Source organism: Chlorocebus sabaeus, chromosome X (assembly GCF_047675955.1).
Source record: "Chlorocebus sabaeus isolate Y175 chromosome X, mChlSab1.0.hap1, whole genome shotgun sequence".
NCBI classification, from domain to species: Eukaryota; Metazoa; Chordata; class Mammalia; order Primates; family Cercopithecidae; genus Chlorocebus; species Chlorocebus sabaeus.
In genome coordinates, this window is record NC_132933.1 from 110,890,614 (window position 1) to 110,909,636 (window position 19,023).

General features: G+C 43.4%; 1 protein-coding gene across 11 annotated transcripts in view; it reads left to right on the plus strand.

Moving 5' to 3' along the window:
* The first annotated feature begins 17,569 nt into the window (after nt 1-17,569).
* CASK (calcium/calmodulin dependent serine protein kinase) overlaps nt 17,570-19,023 on the plus strand; it is a 401,324-nt gene continuing 399,870 nt past the window's right edge. For 5 of the 11 annotated variants that reach the window (XM_037992955.2, XM_037992959.2, XM_037992951.2 and 2 more), the window contains exon 1: nt 17,571-18,239. In XM_037992955.2, coding sequence (XP_037848883.1) covers nt 18,181-18,239 — 59 coding nt within the window. In that variant the 5' untranslated portion in view covers nt 17,571-18,180. Of the gene's footprint in view, nt 18,240-19,023 lie in introns of all 11 variants that reach the window. The other 6 variants (XM_037992948.2, XM_037992954.2, XM_073013790.1 and 3 more) reach the window with 3 other exon arrangements.

Here is a 19,023-nt window from a genome sequence, read left to right on the forward strand (position 1 = left end):
AAAAAAAAAATTTCTGGGTGTGGTGGCAGGCACCTGTAATCCCAGCTATTCGGGAGGCTGAGGCAAGAGAATGGCGTGAACCCGGGAGGTGGAGCTTGCAGTGAGTGGAGATCACGCCACTGCACTCCAGCCTGGGCAACAGAGTGAGACTCCGTCTCAAAAAAAAAAAAAAGGCTTCTAAAGAGAGGTACCCCTCAGCTAAAAAGTAGCCAGGGCTGAAGAAGTGGAAGAAGATTTGCATTTTCACAGCATATTTGATTTGAGACTCTCTAAGCATTGGCTTCATTTGGTTTCTCTCTGGATTGGGACTTTGAAGAATTTAATTATTTCCCTTTCACAGCGGGATGAAATAAGTTATTCAAAGTCATTTAAACACAGAGCCAGAAAGAAACTTCAGCAGTCTTAGGAGCTCATATTTTAACCACTAACTTGATGGCCAAGGTGTTTGTTAGTTGAAGAAGATAGTCCAATCTGTTGGCAGGCTTGGTAGGAGGCAATACCCTGAGGTTGAGTCTAGTTATTGAAGGTTGAGCACCCTTTGTTTGTTGCATAATATGAAGTATCTAGCTCTGGGGAAAGATCCAGGTAACTAACTGAATGTTTCACACTTTTGTTGTTGTTCGTTTTTTGTTGTTGTTGTTATTGTTGTTTTTCAAGACAGAGTCTCACTCTGTCACCCAGGCTGGAGTGCAGTGGTGCGATCTCGGCTCACTGCAACCTCCGCCTACTGGGTTCAAGCAATTCTCCTGCCTCAGCCTCCCAAGTAGCTGGTATCTGGGACTACAGGTGCCTGCCACCACGCCCAGCTAATTTTTATTGTTGTTGTTGTTATTATTATTATTATTATTATTGTGTGGTATTTTTAGTGGAGACGGGCTTTCAGTGTATTAGCCAGGATGGTCTCGATCTCCTGACCTTGTGATCCACCCACCTGGGCCTCCCAAAGTCCTGGGATTACAGGTGTGAGCCACCGCGCCCGGCCCTGAATGTTTCACATTTTTTATGAATTTTGGTGTCAGGTAGACACAGCCAAACTAGTAATTATTATCAAAATGGTACAAAGAAGAGGAAAATACCAAAAATTAGCAAAGGTAATTATTAAAGTTTGTTTCTCATCACTGAAATTTGCAAAACTTAGTTCCAGCTCTCAGATTTTGCCTAACGTAATGAATAAAACATTGTATCTATGTGTGACAGTAAATATAACCAGGGCTGGTTTCTTGGTCAGACCACCTATGCAGTCGAACAAGACCCTGCAATTAGAAGGGGCCCACACTTCATTTAATGCTCTGCTGTTGCTGACTTGAAATTCTTAATAATTTTTTTAACAAGGTTTCATTTTACACTGGGCCCCACAAATTGTGTGGTCGGTCCTGATTATAAACAACTGCTTAAACTATGAAGCAGGTCTGTTTTCTGGGTCTATGCAAAATCTAGTGTTAGTTGCTTTTAGGAAATTTGAATTTTAAGATCTGGAAACTGAAAATATTTTGTGTTTTTATTTTGTATTTTTTAAATTAGATAACTATGTTTATTGTAGAATATTTGGTAAGTACATAAAGCATAAACAAAATCACTCAGAAATATACCTTCCTCGTGCCCCATGTGACTGCAAAGATATTATTAATCATGTCATTGATTAATCTTTCTTTGATTGTTTCCTGCAACATTTAAAACGTTACTAGAGAAGTATGTCTTGTACCAGGTTCCAAAACTAAAGGGGATGAAGAAAAGAAGACCCATGCAAATTCTAATTAGCCAGGGTGCAGCGGCAGATGCCTGAAGTCCTCAGCAGACTCAGGTTGGAACATCACTTGAGCCCAGCAGTTCAAGCTTACAGTGAGCTATGATCATCCCACTGCACTACAGCCTGGGCAATGGAGGTAGACCTTGTCTCTCTCTCTCTCTCAAATTAAAAAGAAAAAAAAATGCTGAAATGATTAGGGTGGTGAGAACTTGAAGAGGAGATGTGTATTAAAACCCAGAGCTCACCTCCCATCCTTAGCACTCCCTGCCAAGAATAAGCACAGTGGGGAGGTTTCAGAGGGAATGAACATATTAGCAGTGTCTTGTTCACCACTGCACCTCCAAATCTAGCACTATACTCAGAAAATATTTGTTCAATTGCCATAGAATTGAAGGAAGATTTTGATACATGGAGAGGTAGTAGCAGAACACTTATGCAATAGGAGCAAATGAGGTGAATTTGGGTAAATGACGTATGTTTAGAATAGACAAATAGGAATGAATCTGGGGTAAGTCAAATAATGCCCTCTCTCCACCAAGATGTCTACATCCTTATCCCAGGAACCTATGAAGATGTTACCTTACATGGCAAAGGGGACTTTACAGATGTGATTAAGGGAAAGATCTTGAGACGGGGAGACTATCCTGGATTATCTGGGTGGGTCCCATGTAATCACAAGGGGTTTATAAGAGGGAGGGAGGAGGGTCACAGACACAGAAGACAATAGGCAATGTGATAATGGAAGGAGAGACAGAGAAACAGAGAGAGAGGGAGGGAAAGAAGATGCTACACTGTTGGCTTTCAATATAGAGGACGGGGCCGTGAGCAAACAATGCAGAAGTCAAGGAAGCTAGAAGTCAAGGAAACACATTGTTCCCTAGAACCTCCAAAAGAAACACCTCCTTGCCAACTCATTTGAGGACTTCTGACCTCCAGAACTGTAAGAGGGAAAAAAAAGTATGTTGTTTTAAGACACTAAATTTGTGGTAATTTGTTACCGCAGCAATAAGAAACCATTACAGAAGCTAAAGGTTAACTCAAGGAAATGGAGCAGATAATTCTGGAAAGATCAAGTTTTCAAGCAAATGAACATTTTTTATTCATCGTATAATGGCAAGCTAGTCTTAATCCCCATAGAAATCAGGAAGAGGCATAGATTTGTAACATCATTAGGCATTTTAATTCATCAAAGAAAATTGCGGTGTCTTCTTCAGAAGGAACTTAAACACTGGGGGAGTTTAATTTACCACTCTGGTATGGTTTAGGTGCAATCCAGCTGAAAGCAGAATCAACACCAAACATTTATGAGTTGCGCAGATCACAAGCGACCTTGCAGTAGATTTGCTTATATTTCTCTATGATTAGAAAGAGTTTAGGAGCAAAGCCCAGGGGATGCCACCAGGGAATACGTGTTACAAAAACAGGTAGAATAATTGGAGAAAATGTGTGCCTAGAATTTGGATCTAAAGTTATATGACTCACTTTCCTGTTAAGATATTCAACAACAGATTTATGGAAGGAGAAGACAAGCAAATTAAAAAGGAAAAAAACGGAGGGTTGAAGTGGAATTCCCAAATAGAACTTTTCCATCCCATCACTGTCATCTCCCTTTTGCTATTAGAATCTTGCTGCTTTTGAAAATCATGATTCCTGTAAATGACAATGAATGCAAATATTATTATTCTCAGCTAATTGTCCATGGCATTTATTTTGTTAGTAATAAAAACAGAAGTACTATTACTTTAATATTTTTATGCCTATAAATAATGTTTTTTATGATCAGCAAATCTGTTAACCTCCTAACTACATCTCTAATCTGTTCATTTCCCTTCATACCCTGCCACCACCTACATCACTGAAGGTACCAAGTGAAAACATGTGACACACTCAAATTAGGAGAATTGGAAAAAGGTTTATTTACAAAGGTGTGAGTGTAGAGAAACCACACCAAATAGAAAATATAGAAACCCTTGGCAACAAGAGCAAAGCTTTTACCACCCCCAGTCCTGAAGGGACCTGAGGAGGGAGCAGTTACAAGAGCCTGGAAAGAGAGTCATGTGTAGGAGGTAAATTTGAGAGGAATACATCTCTTGTTGAAGGACACAGCCAGCCAGACGCAGCCCAGGAGGAAAGGAACTGGGGAAATAAATACCCTGACCTCATTCTCTTCTACAGGGGCTTCCTGTTGGCCAAACTCAGTCAGAAGCCAGAGGGCACAGAATGCTGTTTCTGTAGTTCATACGGTTCAGCTTCCCAGGGCATAAAGCAGGATGAAGAAGGTGGAGAGCAAAACGCGGAGTGGGGGGGATGGAGAATGTCCAGCACAGCCCCCTCATACCATCGATCACCATCCCTCCACCACACGAAAGTCTAAATGCTTTCTCACCATCCATGCTGGCTGCCCTCCAGTATGTACTCCAAACTGCAGCTGAAGTGATCTTTCCAATATGCAAATCTGATTATGGTAAATCCCTGTTTAAAACCCATCAATGGCTTCTCCAAAAGGATCAAAATCCTCAGTATATCCCCAATCTCATCTTGGGTCTATTTTCTCCTCACTCCCGTTGTTCCTGTCACCACAGGCCTTCTTTCAGTTCTTACAATATGCCTTGCATCTTCCAGCCCCAGGGCCTTTGTACATGCTATTTTTTTCTGTCTGGACTTCCCCACTCCCCAACCCAACTCTTGGCCTAGTCCAACACCTCCTCTGGGGAAGGCTTACCTGACCTCCCACTGTTACATCCCCAGTTCTAGGTTAAGTTTCCGTTTTATATACAATGGTGTCTTTCCTGAGTGCAATCCTTTATCTATTTGGTGTGATCCTTTGATGAAGTTATCTTCCTCTGTTTTGTTATCCAATGTGTATCCTGTGCTGAGCACTGTGCTAGGAACTTAGCAGGCACGAAAAAAAAAAAAAAACAAAAGAACGAAAGACTAATATTAAATAGATTTTGTAAATGTAAAACAAGTCTAATATTAATAAATTACCTTGAAATTTAGTTAATTTCTTTGAATTCAAGCAGAAGCTAAAGTGGATATGAGAAAGAAAATTAGCTTTAAAATCCAGTTATAGAGGAACCTGCTAAAGAAAGCAGTTCTTTCCTTGCCAAAATGTGTTCCATCCCTTCATTTCTGAGAGCTATGATGCCTTCCATCATTCTCCTGCAACCATTTTCTCCAGCACAGCCTCAGCGCCTGGTCTCCCAGAGGAGGCAATGCTTCCCACAAGTGCCTGGTAAGGTACAATAAAACTGCCTCCGTGTTCTAGACATAAATGATGACTTAACCAGGAGCCTCTCCCTGCCTCCCTCCTCTGCATTTGTCCTACCTCTCAGGTCCTGAAGGAGAAGAATTCATGACTCAGGAAATTTCAACTTATAGACCAGCTGCAGTATTTATTCCTCTCAATCTAAAGGCTGATATAAAAAGAGATCATAGTACTTGGTGGTATAATTATTTGTGTGTATATTGATATTTAATGAATTTTAATGGTGGGTTTTATGACTTCCAATAACCCCAGGCTTAAAAAAATGACCCCCTATGTCTTAGAAGTCTGTAAATTCTAAACATTCAAGTTTAGCAGGTTTTCCACAAGCCTAGTACTAATTTAGTTTCTTAGGGGTTTTTTTGTTTTGGAAACAGAGTCTCACTCTGTCGACCTGGCTGGAGTGCAGTGGCACGATCTTGGCTCACTGCAGCCTCTGCCTCCTGGGTTCAAGCGATTCTCCTGCTTCAGCCTGGGCAGGAGGGATTACAGGTGCCCGCCACCACACCTAGCTAATTTTTGTATTTTTGGTAGAGCTGGGGTTTCACTATGTTGGCCAGGCTGGTCTTGAACTCCTGACCTCAGGTGATCCACTCACCTCAGCTTCCCAAAGTGCTGGGATTACAGGTGTGAGCCACCGTGCCCAGGCCAACTTAATTTCCTTAATTGAAATATTTATAAGGCAATGGGCATCATGTACTTTGGCTGGAGAGCCTCAACTTACTATTCCAAGTACTCCATATGATCTTTTGTGTGATAAATCTGCTCAAATGATGCCTTATCTCCTGAAAAAATTTATTCCAAACCATTGTGGATTCAGCATTCTTTTTAACATTTCTTACATTGCTTTCAGAAAAAGCAATTGTAAGGAAAATAGCTCACAGGCTAAAGGGAGGACAGTTTGCCCAGGTTTTTCTTCTTATTGAAAAGCATCACATTTGACAGAGAAGCTGTTTTATCGACACACCCAGATTCTTCTTCCAGCCATTTTTATATCCTCAAGTTCATGGCCCTAAAGAATTTCTAGAGATTTAGGCCTTCTGGGAATTAAGTTCTAACCTGCGTGTGCAATTGTGAACTCCATCTACCACCTCCATGTTACCCCAGTATTTGTGAGCTTATAGAGGAACGGCAGGACTACGTTCCTTCACTTGACCCAAGGTCTGTCCCTGTTTTGTCCCACTTAAGCCAGTAGCAGGTCCATCTCTCCCCAGCTCCATTCTTGACACCCACTGCCTGATCCCAGGCTGCCTGTCAGTATTTCTCCTTTGGCCTAAAGCACAGTCCTCCCAACAGCATCCATCAACCTTGCTCTGCTCAACAACTTTGTGTGAATGGCTTTTTCTTTTTGTTTTCATTTATTTATTTATTTATTTTTGAGATGGAGTTTTGCTCTTGTTGCCCAAGCTGGAGTGCAATGGCACAATCTCGGCTCACTGCAACCTCCACCTCCCGGATTCAAGTGATTCTCCCGCCTCAGCCTCCTGGGATTACAGGCAAACGCTACCACGCTCAGCTAATTTTTTGCATTTTTAGTAGAGATGGGGTTTCACCATGTTGGCCAGGCTGGTCTCAAACTCCTGACCTCAGGTGATTCGCCCACCTCGACCTCCCAAAGTGCTGGGATTATAGGCGTGAGCCACCGTGCCCGGGTGTGAATGGCTTTCTTTAATGTCACAGTAGCTTCGGCCTGAAGTGCTTCAGTAGCTCCAACAGGTCGTAACCCCCACACAGTCCCCATGATTATCCAGCCAGGGCATCTGCATTTTTTTTCTCTTTTCCCTGGGAGAACCGCTCTCCAGCTCACACCCACCAACTACCTTATTTAAGTGAAAGCAATCTGTGATTTAACCGGAACTCTGGCATGTAATCAAGGGCTTTGTCTTAGGAAGTCATGCCCTCAGTTGCCACTCTGCCCTGCCAACAACAGGCTTTTAAGGCAGCTACTCTACTTAAAAAAAAAAAAAATTCTAGGCTCTACCTTCACCAGCGTTTAAAAGTGTTATATCTTTGGTGCAGAAGGAAAGAAAGTTATTGGAATAACAACAAAGGAAACCAAAAAATGTTATCCTGATTCCCCACGTAGATGCATTTCTCATTGTTGGGGTAGGTAGAAGGACTGTCATTATTATTAGAGATAAACCTTTATGAGCACCCTTCATATCCACTGGTACCCATACTCTAAACTTGTTGCTCTGTGATCTCTTTAATGGCAGTGATTCAACCCAACAAGAGGTGGCTTTGTTCATTCATTTGACGGCCTGGTTATCTAAGCTGGGTAACAGTTTAGAGCATGAACGTTAAGCGCAGGAAATGGGCTCAAATTTTATCTTCACCCATGACTAATCATGTCACCTTGAGCAAGTGACTTGGTCTTTCTAAAACTGAGTTTGTTTTATAAAATGAACACAATAAAAAGCTCTCACAGAGTTGTTTAAAGATCAAAGGAGGTAACTATTTTAATTTTACATTTTAAATTTTTAAACAGCTTTTAATTGCAATAATTGCAATAAACCACATTTAAAATTTACCATCTTGGTGGGTTTTGTTTTTGTTTTTGTTTTTGTTTTGTTTTTTTCTGAGATAGGGTGTTGCTCTGTCACTCTGGCTGGAGTGTAGAGGCAAAAATCATGGTTCACTGCAGCCTTGAATTCCTAGGCTCAAGTGATCCTCCCACTTCAGCCTCCTGAGTAGTTAGGATTACAGGTGCATATCACCACACTGGGCTACTTTTTGTATTTTTTGTAAAGACAAGGTCTTACTATGTTGCCCAGGCTGATCTCCAACTCCTGGCCTCAAACGATTCTCTCGCCTCAGCCTCTCAAAGTGCTAGGATTATAGGCAGGAGCCAGTGGACTCGGTCATCATAACTATTTTTAATGTACAGTTCAGTAGTGTTAATTATATTCACATTTTGCAACAATCTCCAGAGCTTTTTTATTTTGCAAAATTGAAACTGTATACTGATTAAACAAGTCATTAAACAACTTCTCCTTTTTCCATCCCCCTAGCTTCTGTCAACCACCATCCTACTTTCTATGAATTTGACTTCTCTTGATGCCTCATATAAAGGAAACCATAAAGTGTTTGCCTTTTTGTGACTGGCCTCTTTCACTTACCATAATATCCTCAAGGTTCATCCATGTCATAGCATGTGTCAGAATGTCCTTCCTTTTTAAGGCTGAATAATATTTCATTGTATGTGTATACCACATTTTGTTTAACCATTCATCCGTCAATGGCCATTTGGGTTGCTTACACCTTTTGGCTATAGTGAATAATGCTGCTGTGAACATCTGTGTACAAATATCTCTTTGAGATCCTGATTTCAATTCTTTTAGATGTATACCCAGACGTGGTACTGCTGGATCATATGGTAATTCTATTTTTAACTTTTTGAGGCACCCACCGTACTGTTTGCCATAGCAATTGCACCATTTTACATCCCCACCAATAGTGCATAAGGGTTCCAATTTCTCCACATCCTCACCACACATTATTTTCTGTTTTTGTTGTTGTTGTTGTTTTGTTTTGTTTTGGAGAGCAGCCATCCTATTAGCATAAGGTGATATCTCATTGTGGTTTTGATTTGCATTTCCCTAATGTTGACCACCCTTTCATAAGCATTTTGGCCATTTGTTTATCTTCTTTGGAGAAATGAATATTCAAATCCATTTTTGATTGGATTATTTGGCATTTTGTGGTTGAGTTGTAACTCCTTATATATTCTGGATATTAACCACTTATCAGATATGTGATTTGCAAATATTTTCTCCCATTCTGTAGGTGGCCTTTTCACTGTGTTGATTACACAGAAATTTCACTCTTTTGATGTACAGAAGTTTTACTTTTGATGCAGTCCAATGTATCTGTTTTTGCTTTTGTTGCCTGTGCTTTTGGTGTCCTATTCAAGAGATCATTGAGAAATCTAATATCATGAAACTTTCCTCTATGTTTTCTTCTAATAGTTTTATAATTTTAGGTCTTAGATTTAGTTCTTTGATCCATTTTGAATTGATTTTTTAGTATGGTATGAGGTAAGGCTGGCTCCAACTTCATTCTTTTGCATGTGGATATCCAGTTTTCCCAATACCATTTGTTGGAAAGACTATCCTTCCACCGAGCGAATGGTCTTGGTACTCTTGCCAAAATAATTATACATTTATTTTTGTGATTATTTGATTAATGTCTGCCTCCCTCACTGAGCTATAAGCTCCAAGAGGGCAAGAATCTTGTTGATTTTACTCACTTTTGTACCTTTAGTCCCTAGTACATAATAAAGGTTCAATAAAGTTTTATTGAATGAGCCAATAAATTGCTTGAAAAACACTTAGCAGAGTGCCTGCCACTAAATTAAACTTCAATAGACAGGAATGATTATTGTCATTGCTTTTGTTATTCAACCTGTTGTACCTTTTGCCTGGGGCATACATTGCTTAATATGAAGAAAGTGAAGATAAGACTTACTGCCTCAGAGAAATACACAAAAGCCAAAGGCAGAGTGTACAATGATTCAGCCTTTGAGATCTGGCAGATTTGGTTCAAACATTGGTCCTATCTCTTTCTTGTTGTGTGATTCTTGGCATATTAATCAACCTCTCTCCAAGTCTCAGTTTCCTCATCTGTAAAATGAAAGTGATAATATTTATCTTATAAGTTTGTTATATGGGTTGAATGAAACATGTGTAATGTCTTTGCATAGTGTCCGGCATTTACAATAAGCCTCCAGTAAATGATCCTTCTGTTATTTCTTTACAAATCATTAGAATCTCTATCTTTTCCCCTCAGTTTGGTTTTGCTACCATCTCTAAAAATGCTACTTTCTTGGTTATTGTCTCCATTTATAAGACAATTTAAAAGCGATGACAAGGGTAAATAAGCCAGAATGGGAAATATTTGATTAGGACACTTAAGGTAAAATATTACTAAAGAGTTCCTAACAGACCTGGAAATTAGCACAAACAGCCTATGTATTTTTTTCTCTTGACCAAAATGGAAAACATCTCATTAGTGCAGATCCTGACATTATAGATTACCTCTGTGAATAAAGATTTTTCAGGAAGAGCGCCTCCATTTTTAAGAAGATATCATTTTATGAGAAAGTATGCTAAGAAGGAAATATCTCCTTAAGAGTTTTATAGACTCAAACTGCCAGAAAAGACCCCCTGAAAGGATCTGTTTCACTGAAGCCCCAAGGAGGGTAAATGATTAAACCTTCCAGTGTTGATAGGCTTGTATCTCATATTGGTGACTTATTAATTACTTGACCTTTTCCACAGTGCACTTAGCATAGCAAATTATACTCTTTTCTATTGGGACTTGGGTGACTTACATGACTCTTTGCAACTTACTCAGGGCTGGGCTCAATATAAGTCACCCAGTGAACATATTGTAGCTGATTGCATGTTTTTCCCATGTGGTGTGACAGTTTCATGGCAACTTGGAAAGAAAGCACCAAGAAATACAGATACAAGAATTTAAGGGAGAGATTTAATTTCTCACATTTACCTTTGCAATCTTTCATAGCTAAAAACAGAAGGAAAAATTCCAGTGATGTGTGAGATTTTGTTTTTCTACATAAAAGATAGCTAGTAGAACTATTTTCAATTAGTAGAAACAAGTCCTGTGCCCTCTTTCCTGTCTCTGTTCTCTTTGATACCTTTTTAGCTCTAATACTGTTGACTCTCCCCTCCCCTGAGAAAATCTTGTTTCTTCTGTTAGGCGTTTTCTCCCCAATAATTGAACCATTTTGTTTCTGTTGACTTCTCATTCTTTTCCTAAGTATGCATAATTATCTAATTCAGTAAATATATAGTAGTTTATTTCTTTACTGAATATATATGGAGTACCCACTATGCTTCAAACACTTTCTAGGAGTTGGTGGTGAAGGGAAAAAAAAAAAGGATATAAACAAAATGAATAAAAGGGAATTCCAAGAAGTGATAAGGGATATGAAGTCATCCATTCATTCCACATTCAACAAATGCCTTTAGAATGCTTACTACACATCAGGCGTTGTTCTAGATGCTGAGAATCCTCTCTCATGGACATGAATTGAGCCTCCCCGGGTGAGTAGGATAGGACAAGCAGTTGGAGGGAGAGGTCCAGTTAGTAAAGTGGAGTGACATTTTAGTATGGGTTGATGGGGAAGTGGATTGGGGTGGGGACTGAAGAAAGGGGAAAGAAAGGAGGATCTAAATGAAATTTTGAAACAACAAATTGACAGGGTGTGGTGACTAGCTGAACATGTAGAAAAAAATAGAGTGCTAAGAAAAAGCCAATACCAGTGTTTGGATGACTAGGAGAGTAGGGAGCCTTCCCACCACCCATTCTGCTCTTCTCCTGCTGAAAGTGTCTGGATTTTCCTTTGTGGATTTTTCCTATCCCCATTCCCACCCCCAGCTTAATAACTTAACCCTGATTGGTTAAGTTATTTAGTGATTCTCATTTCCCAGCTACGTTGATTCGTTCAGGGATAATCATGTGCCCCACTATCAAGCTGATGAAAGAAAGTGAATCCTAGAACATTGGCAGGATCTATTGGAGAAGACTCCTTTTCTCTTGTCCTAGATGTATAAGGAGATGAAGTCTGAAACAGTGGCAGCTGGTTTGCTGCCTCAAAGGGAGAGCCTGGAGCTCTGGGGGCTACGTTGCTGCACCTAAGTAAGGATAAAGCCAATACCACAGAATGCATAATGTTGAGACTGGGAGACGAAGTGGATCTTCAGTGATATTACTTGAGTCCTTGATCAAGCCTCACCTGAAGCTAGCCTACATCTCAATTTTCAATTATGTGAGCCAATAGATTATTTGTATTTTTAAGCTTGTTTAGGTTTTCTGTCACTTGCAACTCAAAGAATCTGACACTGTGCTGTTTCCAAAGGCAATGTTGTTTCCACTGTCAAAGTTTCCAGTGACTTGTTCATTGATATTAAAGAAAGAAGGGCAAAATGACTCATTTTTATTTGTATGGTACTAGTACAATTTGTTACACGGATACATCACATAGTGGCAGTGGGGAAGTCTGGGCTTTTAGCATAACCATCACCCGAGTAATGTACATTGTACTCATTAAGTAATTTCTCATCCCTGACCCCCTCCCACCCTTCTGAGTCTCCAATGTCTATTATTCTATATACCATGTCCATGTGCACACATTATTTAGATCTGACTTATAAGTGAAAACATGCAGTATTTGACTTTGTTTCTGAGTTGTTTCACGTAAGACAATGCTTTCCAGTTTCATCCATGTTGCTGCAAAAGACATGATTTCATTCTTTTTATGACTGAATAATATTCCATTGTGTGTGTATGCATATGTATGTATATATACCACACAAAATGAATCTTTAGACAGAGGTTTACAGGACTGGCACCAGAAGAAATTGGGAAGGAATCACATTTGTAGTCAGGTCCTCTTCTGCTCCCTGGAGTGTTCTTTTGTATTTCTTACATCTTCTCCACCCTAGTGATGAGGTCAACCCTGGATCCTTTTTTCCAGAGAGCTTATTCAGCAGCCAGTGTTAGGACAGTGGTTCTTAATTTTTAGGTGTACTAGACTTACTTGTGGAGCTCATAAAAATACAGATCCCTTGGGAGGGTGAGGCAGGAGAATTACTTGAACCTGGGAGGCGGAGGTTGCAGTGAGCCGAGATTGTGCCACTGCACTCCAGCCTGGGCAACGAGAGCAAAACTCCGTCTCAATAAATAAAAATAAATACAGATCCCTGCAACATGTTCCAGGAGATTCAGGTTCAGTATGTCTTGGGTGGGGCCCAGGAATCAACATTTTTAACATTTTTCATAAGCTTCCAGGTGATTCTGAGGCAGTTATCACTTGGAGAAACACCACTGTCTTAGAATGGATTCCCCAAAAGCTGATCCTGATAGGGTATTCATGAACAAGTGATTTAGTAAGGAAGTGCTCCCAGGAGAAACTTGGTAGGTAATGAGAGAAGTAGGAAAGGGAACCAAACAAGGGTCGGATTTCAGGGAAAACCCTAGGAAGGGTACCTTTAGCCTGATCCCAGGGAGGACTTCTGGAGTGTAAGTAACCCCTCAGAGTTGTCCTCTCTTCCCCACTCAAGGCTTTCATATTCTTGCACTATGGGTCATTGGCTAACAGCTAATCAACCTAAACTCCCAGGCACTTCTACGTGGGCAAAATGATTCCAGTAGCTTGCGGGAAGTCCTCTGGAGTCACAGGCACGGACTTTGGAAGCAAAAATACACTGAAGCTGGAGTAAGGCACACAGAAATGGTAAAGGGGATCTGAGGGAACTTGAGTGAAGCACCTACAGTGTCTGCTGAAACAATTTAGAGGATTTCATATTTACTACAAGGGTATCTGGATTTTTAAAAGTAAAGGAGAGAACAACATGCACCCAGTGCAAAGGGAATGATTACTTAAAAGTAGAATTCTGTTCATGCTTGGGATTTCAGGGTAACTCAGTCTACACATAAGACTTCAGTACCACTGAAATCTGTAATCTTTCAGTGAGTGAACTCTTTAAAATGGTAATTGATGCCTTTCAGTACCTGGCCCCTGCCTATTTCTCTAACTCCCTCTGGCCTCTTTCTTCCTATAGGCTATGATCTAGCCATGACCTACTTCTCCAAAAGAGCATGTTCTTCTTCTAGAAGAGCATATTCTTGCTCACCTCCAAGACTTCACAAATGCTGTTTTCTCTACTGAAAATCAACTGGCCCCTACTCCCTTCACCTGATTAATTTCTATATTTTCTTTAGTCTTGGTCTAAACATTTTTTCAACTGGGCCTTCCCCAAGCCATAAGTACTCTCAATATGTGTTCCCCGTACTTCCCAAACCCTAACAAATATCACTCTTCAGTGTAATTACTTGCCAACAACTTGTTTTCTTTTAGAATGAAGTTCAGAGAAGGCAGGAATCATTTGCAGCTATAGCCCCCATGGCTAACACAGACATTCATTGAATGAATACAAAATAAATAACTTGCAAAGTGATGTCAGAGTGTAAGTCTAATATATGTAGCTTTTTCTGGAGAGAGGGAGGATGTCTTTCATTTTAGCTTAGAACATCCTGTTTATACCATGAGGCAATAACTATTCCAGTTGAGAACAGTGTCATTCTTAATTTTATTCATTAATTCAGTAATAATTTATATCCTTAAACAATCATACTACAGAGTGAGGCTGAACTCTAAATTGCCTAAATTAGCCCTGTGCCACACTGACCTCTGTGTGTGGCCCTCATGCTATGATTTCTCTGGAGTGTGTTTTTCCCTTGTATATCTGTGTCATGCTGAAATGATGTGGGAGCCTGACAACCTGAGAATGTCTAGTGCAGTTGTGATGAAAGTCCAAGACCTCAAAGTCACTGAAAATTTGCACTGACATCTGAGAATCAAATTTGTTTAGCACCAACTCCATTCTTGTGGGGTTTTAGATGTTTCTACATTTTTTAAGGCCTATCAGTTATATACTAGAGGTATAGCTATATTATGATGAAGACGTAGTTCTGTTTTATTGGTAATTTTCCTAGCATTAGAAATTGGCCGGGCACAGTGACTCAAGCCTGTAATCCCAGCACTTTGGGAGGCCGAGGAGGGTGGATCCCTTGAGGTCAGGAGTTCAAGACTAGCCTGGCCAACATGGTGAAACCCTGCTTCTACTAAAAATACAAAAATTAGCCAGGTATGGTGTTAAGCGCCTGTAATCCCAGCTACTTGGGAGGCTGAAGCAGAAGAATCTCTTGAACCCAGGAGGTGGAGGTTGCAGTGAGCCAAGATTGTGCCACTGCACTCCAGCCTGCTGCCGAAGCCCATTTTCCCCCTACTTCTCCCTTGTCTACTTCCCAAGAGGAGGCAGGAGAAGACAAATACCTGTGTCCCCAGCTTCCCTTGCAGGTAAGTGTTGCTGCCTGTGACTCTGTCCTGACCCATGATTTGAGAAAAAGATATTTTCTTTCCCGAATAGATGAGAGAGGGAGCAGAAAGGCCTCTCCTGTCCTTACTGCCCTCCTTCTTCCTTCCTTTAATGTCTGAAATTGCAGCAGTCATCTCATAATGATGAGGCAACAAGCCTGAGGATGAGATGCTAACATTACAAGAATGGCAGAGTGGAACGAATAAACCTAGGTCACGATGATACAGTTGAATAGCTGATCAATGTTAGTAACCATACATCTCCAGGCTCCTTGCTGCTTTGAAAACAGCAACATGCCCCCTTGCATTTGTTTAAACCACTGTTAGCTGAATATTCAGTTACTAACATCTGAATACAATCTAATAGACGCACTTACTTTAACATTTTCTTTGTGGAAACGAAAACAGAACCAAATTATTGACACCTGACTCACTAATACGTGGGCTTAGTTGTTGGAACAGTATTGGATTTTTGGAAGACATCCAGAGAAAAATTAATTTAAAAGGTTTGGTTATTTTAGTCCCCGAAGCAGAGAGGATCTACCTCTAGCCATCATACATGGTACAACTTCTGAGGGATGTGTATTGCAGAGAATTTCTGTATGACTAAATATCACACTGGGAACTGGGAGATCTAAGTACAGATTAGGAAAAGAAGTCCTGAGCTTTGTGCTGATTGGCAGACCTCGAACCACTCAAAGCTTGTGGCCAGGGAGTGCCAAGAGCTGATTAAATTAGGCTTATGGCTGTAGGAAGGGGGCTGGATGTGTTAGTTTAATTAATCAGAGCCCACCTCTCCAGTTAAGATGGTTACAATCTCACCTCAAGCTCAGAGCTGCTACCCTATGGTGGGGGAGAGGGGTGGGATGGTTTTTGGGAGAGCAACCACTGCATTCTTCCATCTGTAAGTGAGGGAGGCTCTTTCCAGATCCAAACCAACTGTGATCCCATGAGCAGAGCGCTTACTTATTTTTGCAATCGTCTCTCTCTTTTATTCACCTGCACTTTCTTTTCTGTTTTACTTTATAATTGTCCTTTTCTACCTCTGAGCATAGGTCCCTGTGGAAGATAAGAAACCCCAAAATGAAGTCGACAAGGCTTGGTATAGCTCAGTCTTGGGCTGGGGAAAAGAAGTGAAGCTGACAAGGTGACTTGAGAGGGTCCCTGTGCACTTCAGGGCAGAATGGAGTGACGCCTTATTCATTAGACATGAGCTGGACATGCCAACTTGTGGTGAGTTACTCTTGTACCCTTAAAGGAGGCAATGTTTCTCAAGTTCTGAAGCCCCCATCTCTAGAGAATGCACAAGCTCTTTGAGAAAGGAGGAAAACCGTGTGCAATTACACTTGTCCTCTGGTCTGCATTTTTTTTGTTTTAAAGGTTTAGTACCCAAATCCTTAGCAGGCAAATCTCTCAGCCTTTTGAGGGAGTGGTCAAGGGTTTGCACGAAACGTTTCTGAAGAGAAAATAGGCTGTGAGTCTCCACATCACCCCCTCTACTTTGGTATTAATAAATACTTTTTTTAAAAAATTACCACACTGAGAAATTTACCAGACGATTTCTGGAAACTGACTTATGAACTAATTGGGCACTTTTGCTATGCGGAGGAACAAAGACTCTATTGGTCTTCAACTGAGGCATATACCTGTCTGATGGCGTTGGCTCATTCCGCACATGCTCAGTTGAACAGAAATCTTCATATTGAATGCAACCTAGCACAGCGGCAACACCCAGAACCTCACTCCCTGGCTGCTCCTGTGCCTGCACTGCCTCTAGTTGCATTTTGTTCCTGACAAGTCTAACATGTATAGGGAGTATACAGAGCAGAGTAGGTGCTGGGAGTTTGAGGGCAATATACAAAGGAGCTTAAAGTCGCGGTTCGTCCCTGTCTTCCTGGCTTCTCTCTAGGTTGGTCTCTAGTGAGGGTAGGCGCTGGATAGGTATTTGTTGAGTTTGGGGCAGAACGTGGGAGAAGCTGTCTCTATAGATGACCGTTTGCTGTCGCACACCTTCCTAGGCAGTTTTTGTTTAGTCCTTTTCTCGGACGACCTCCCATTGCCCCCAGCCCTCATCTTCATTAAGGAATGACAGGGTAGCACTAAAAGCATCCGCTGACAAGCACGGATTCAGTGACAACCTCTCTCCACCTCTCTTTTAGCTTTCTCATTCATTAGCACCCTATCCCTGCCTCTTTTCCCAGCAAAAAGCTGGGAAAGGCTCCCTGCGATTACAAAAGAAGGAAAGGGGAGCGGCCAGAGTTTCGAGCCTCTTGCGGGACAACGAACGTACAGCCGTGGACCTTTTGTCTCCAGCCCCTTTCGCGGCTTGGTCGCCGCTAGGCGCGGAGGCGACGACCCCAACCAGCCCCGCCTCGGCAGCTGCAGCCGGCGCGCCCCGCTCAACCCCCTGCGCCCTCTAGAATCCCGGTGCCCGCCCGTTCGCCCTGACGCGGCCCGCGCCGCGCGCATGCGCCGCTCAGCCCGCTCCCCTTTCCCTGGGCCACCGCCTCCCGACGGGCTAGAGTGGGCGGAGTCTGTGGTTCTGGAAGCCGCGCCGCCGACGGGGGAGGAGGGCGTGTCTGCGCGAGGCGGGTGCGCGGGGCTGGCTAGCCGGTCGGCTGCTGAGGCGGAGGGGCGGAGCAGAAGGCGGCGGCCGCGGCTCCCGCCCGCACAGAGCGCTAGTCCCGCGAAGCCCCCTCCCACTCCCGGGCGGGCGGTGGCGGCTGCGGGAGGAGGAGAAGGAGGAGGGAGCGTCTCTGCCACCGCCTCCTGGTCCCCAGCGCCGATCCGCCGCCGCCACCTCCCTCCGCGGCGATCCTCCCTCCATGGTCCTGCCGCGGCCCCCTCTGTAGCCCGAGCTGCTCCGCGACGCGACGGAGCCGGCCTCGGACAGAGGGAGCGGTCGCGGCCTCGCGGCCCGCGCGGGCTGACGAGCGGAGAGCACGACGCCGCGCGGTCCCCGAGGATCCGCACGCCGGGCAGCGCGGCCCGAGCAGCGCGAGGAGCAGCGGGCGGGCGGGCGGCGCCGGGCCCGGGCCGCCCTCGCTCCCGCGCCCCGGCCCCGCCGCCCGCGCCGGGGCGGTCGCCTGCAGAGGAAGGCGCCGCAGTCTCTGGGCCTCGCGGCCCCACTCGAGCGTCCTCGGCACCGAGGGCTCGCGGGTCCTGAGGGGAGGAGGCGATCCCGGGGCTGGGCACTGAGCTCTTGGGCGCCCCCACCCCCGTTTTCGAAGCCCTCCACGCTGCGGCCGCTATCCCCTCCGGACCATGGCCGACGACGACGTGCTGTTCGAGGATGTGTACGAGCTGTGCGAGGTGATCGGAAAGTGAGTCTCCACGCGAGGGAGCGGGAGTGTGGAAAAATGCATTTCAGTGATGCCCCGGTCTTCCCGCACCCGCTCCGGGCCTGCCCCCTGCCCTCCCTCCTTCCCCTCTTCCCCTCTTCCCCTCTTCCCCTCTCGTCCTTCTCATCTTGGAGTATTTATAGACGTGTACCTGGAGCTCCTGCCAGGCGGGGGCCTGGGGGTTCTCAGCGGTCCATTGAGGCCACCGAGCCGAGGCTGGCCACCCCGTAAGGCGTGGGACCGGCTGCCTGCATTTTATCTGACGGTTGCAAAGGGACGTGGCACAGCCGATTTTATAGTTGCTTCAGTTGGGGTTTTTGTTACCTTGCATGTGCCATAGACCATTTTTGAAAAGAGCAGCTTGCATTTCCTTTGCTTGTGTGGTGAGAGAGAGAGAGAGTGAGTCCAGGGTTTTAATTGTGGGGTGTGTGTCTATTGTGCGGGATATTAGACAGATGCCTTTGTGTACACCCCATGCCCGGATTGGAGGGGATCATTTAAGACGGGGTGCGTTCAGTTTCAGCACATTCCCTCCTGGTGTACATGAACGTGGAAAGAGTTGGGGGCATTCGAATTTTTAATGCTTCGTTATGCAATGACTGTTCAATCAGTGCTCGAGGCTCCCCTCGACTGTTGTTGGGATGGTGGTTAGCGTGGTAGAGCCGTCTGCTTTGAGTCACCGGGCTGGTCTAGAATATAGAACTGACAGTCCAAATGCTCATCCTTTCATCTGTGTTGTATAATTACGCTGGGGAAAAGCAGGGAA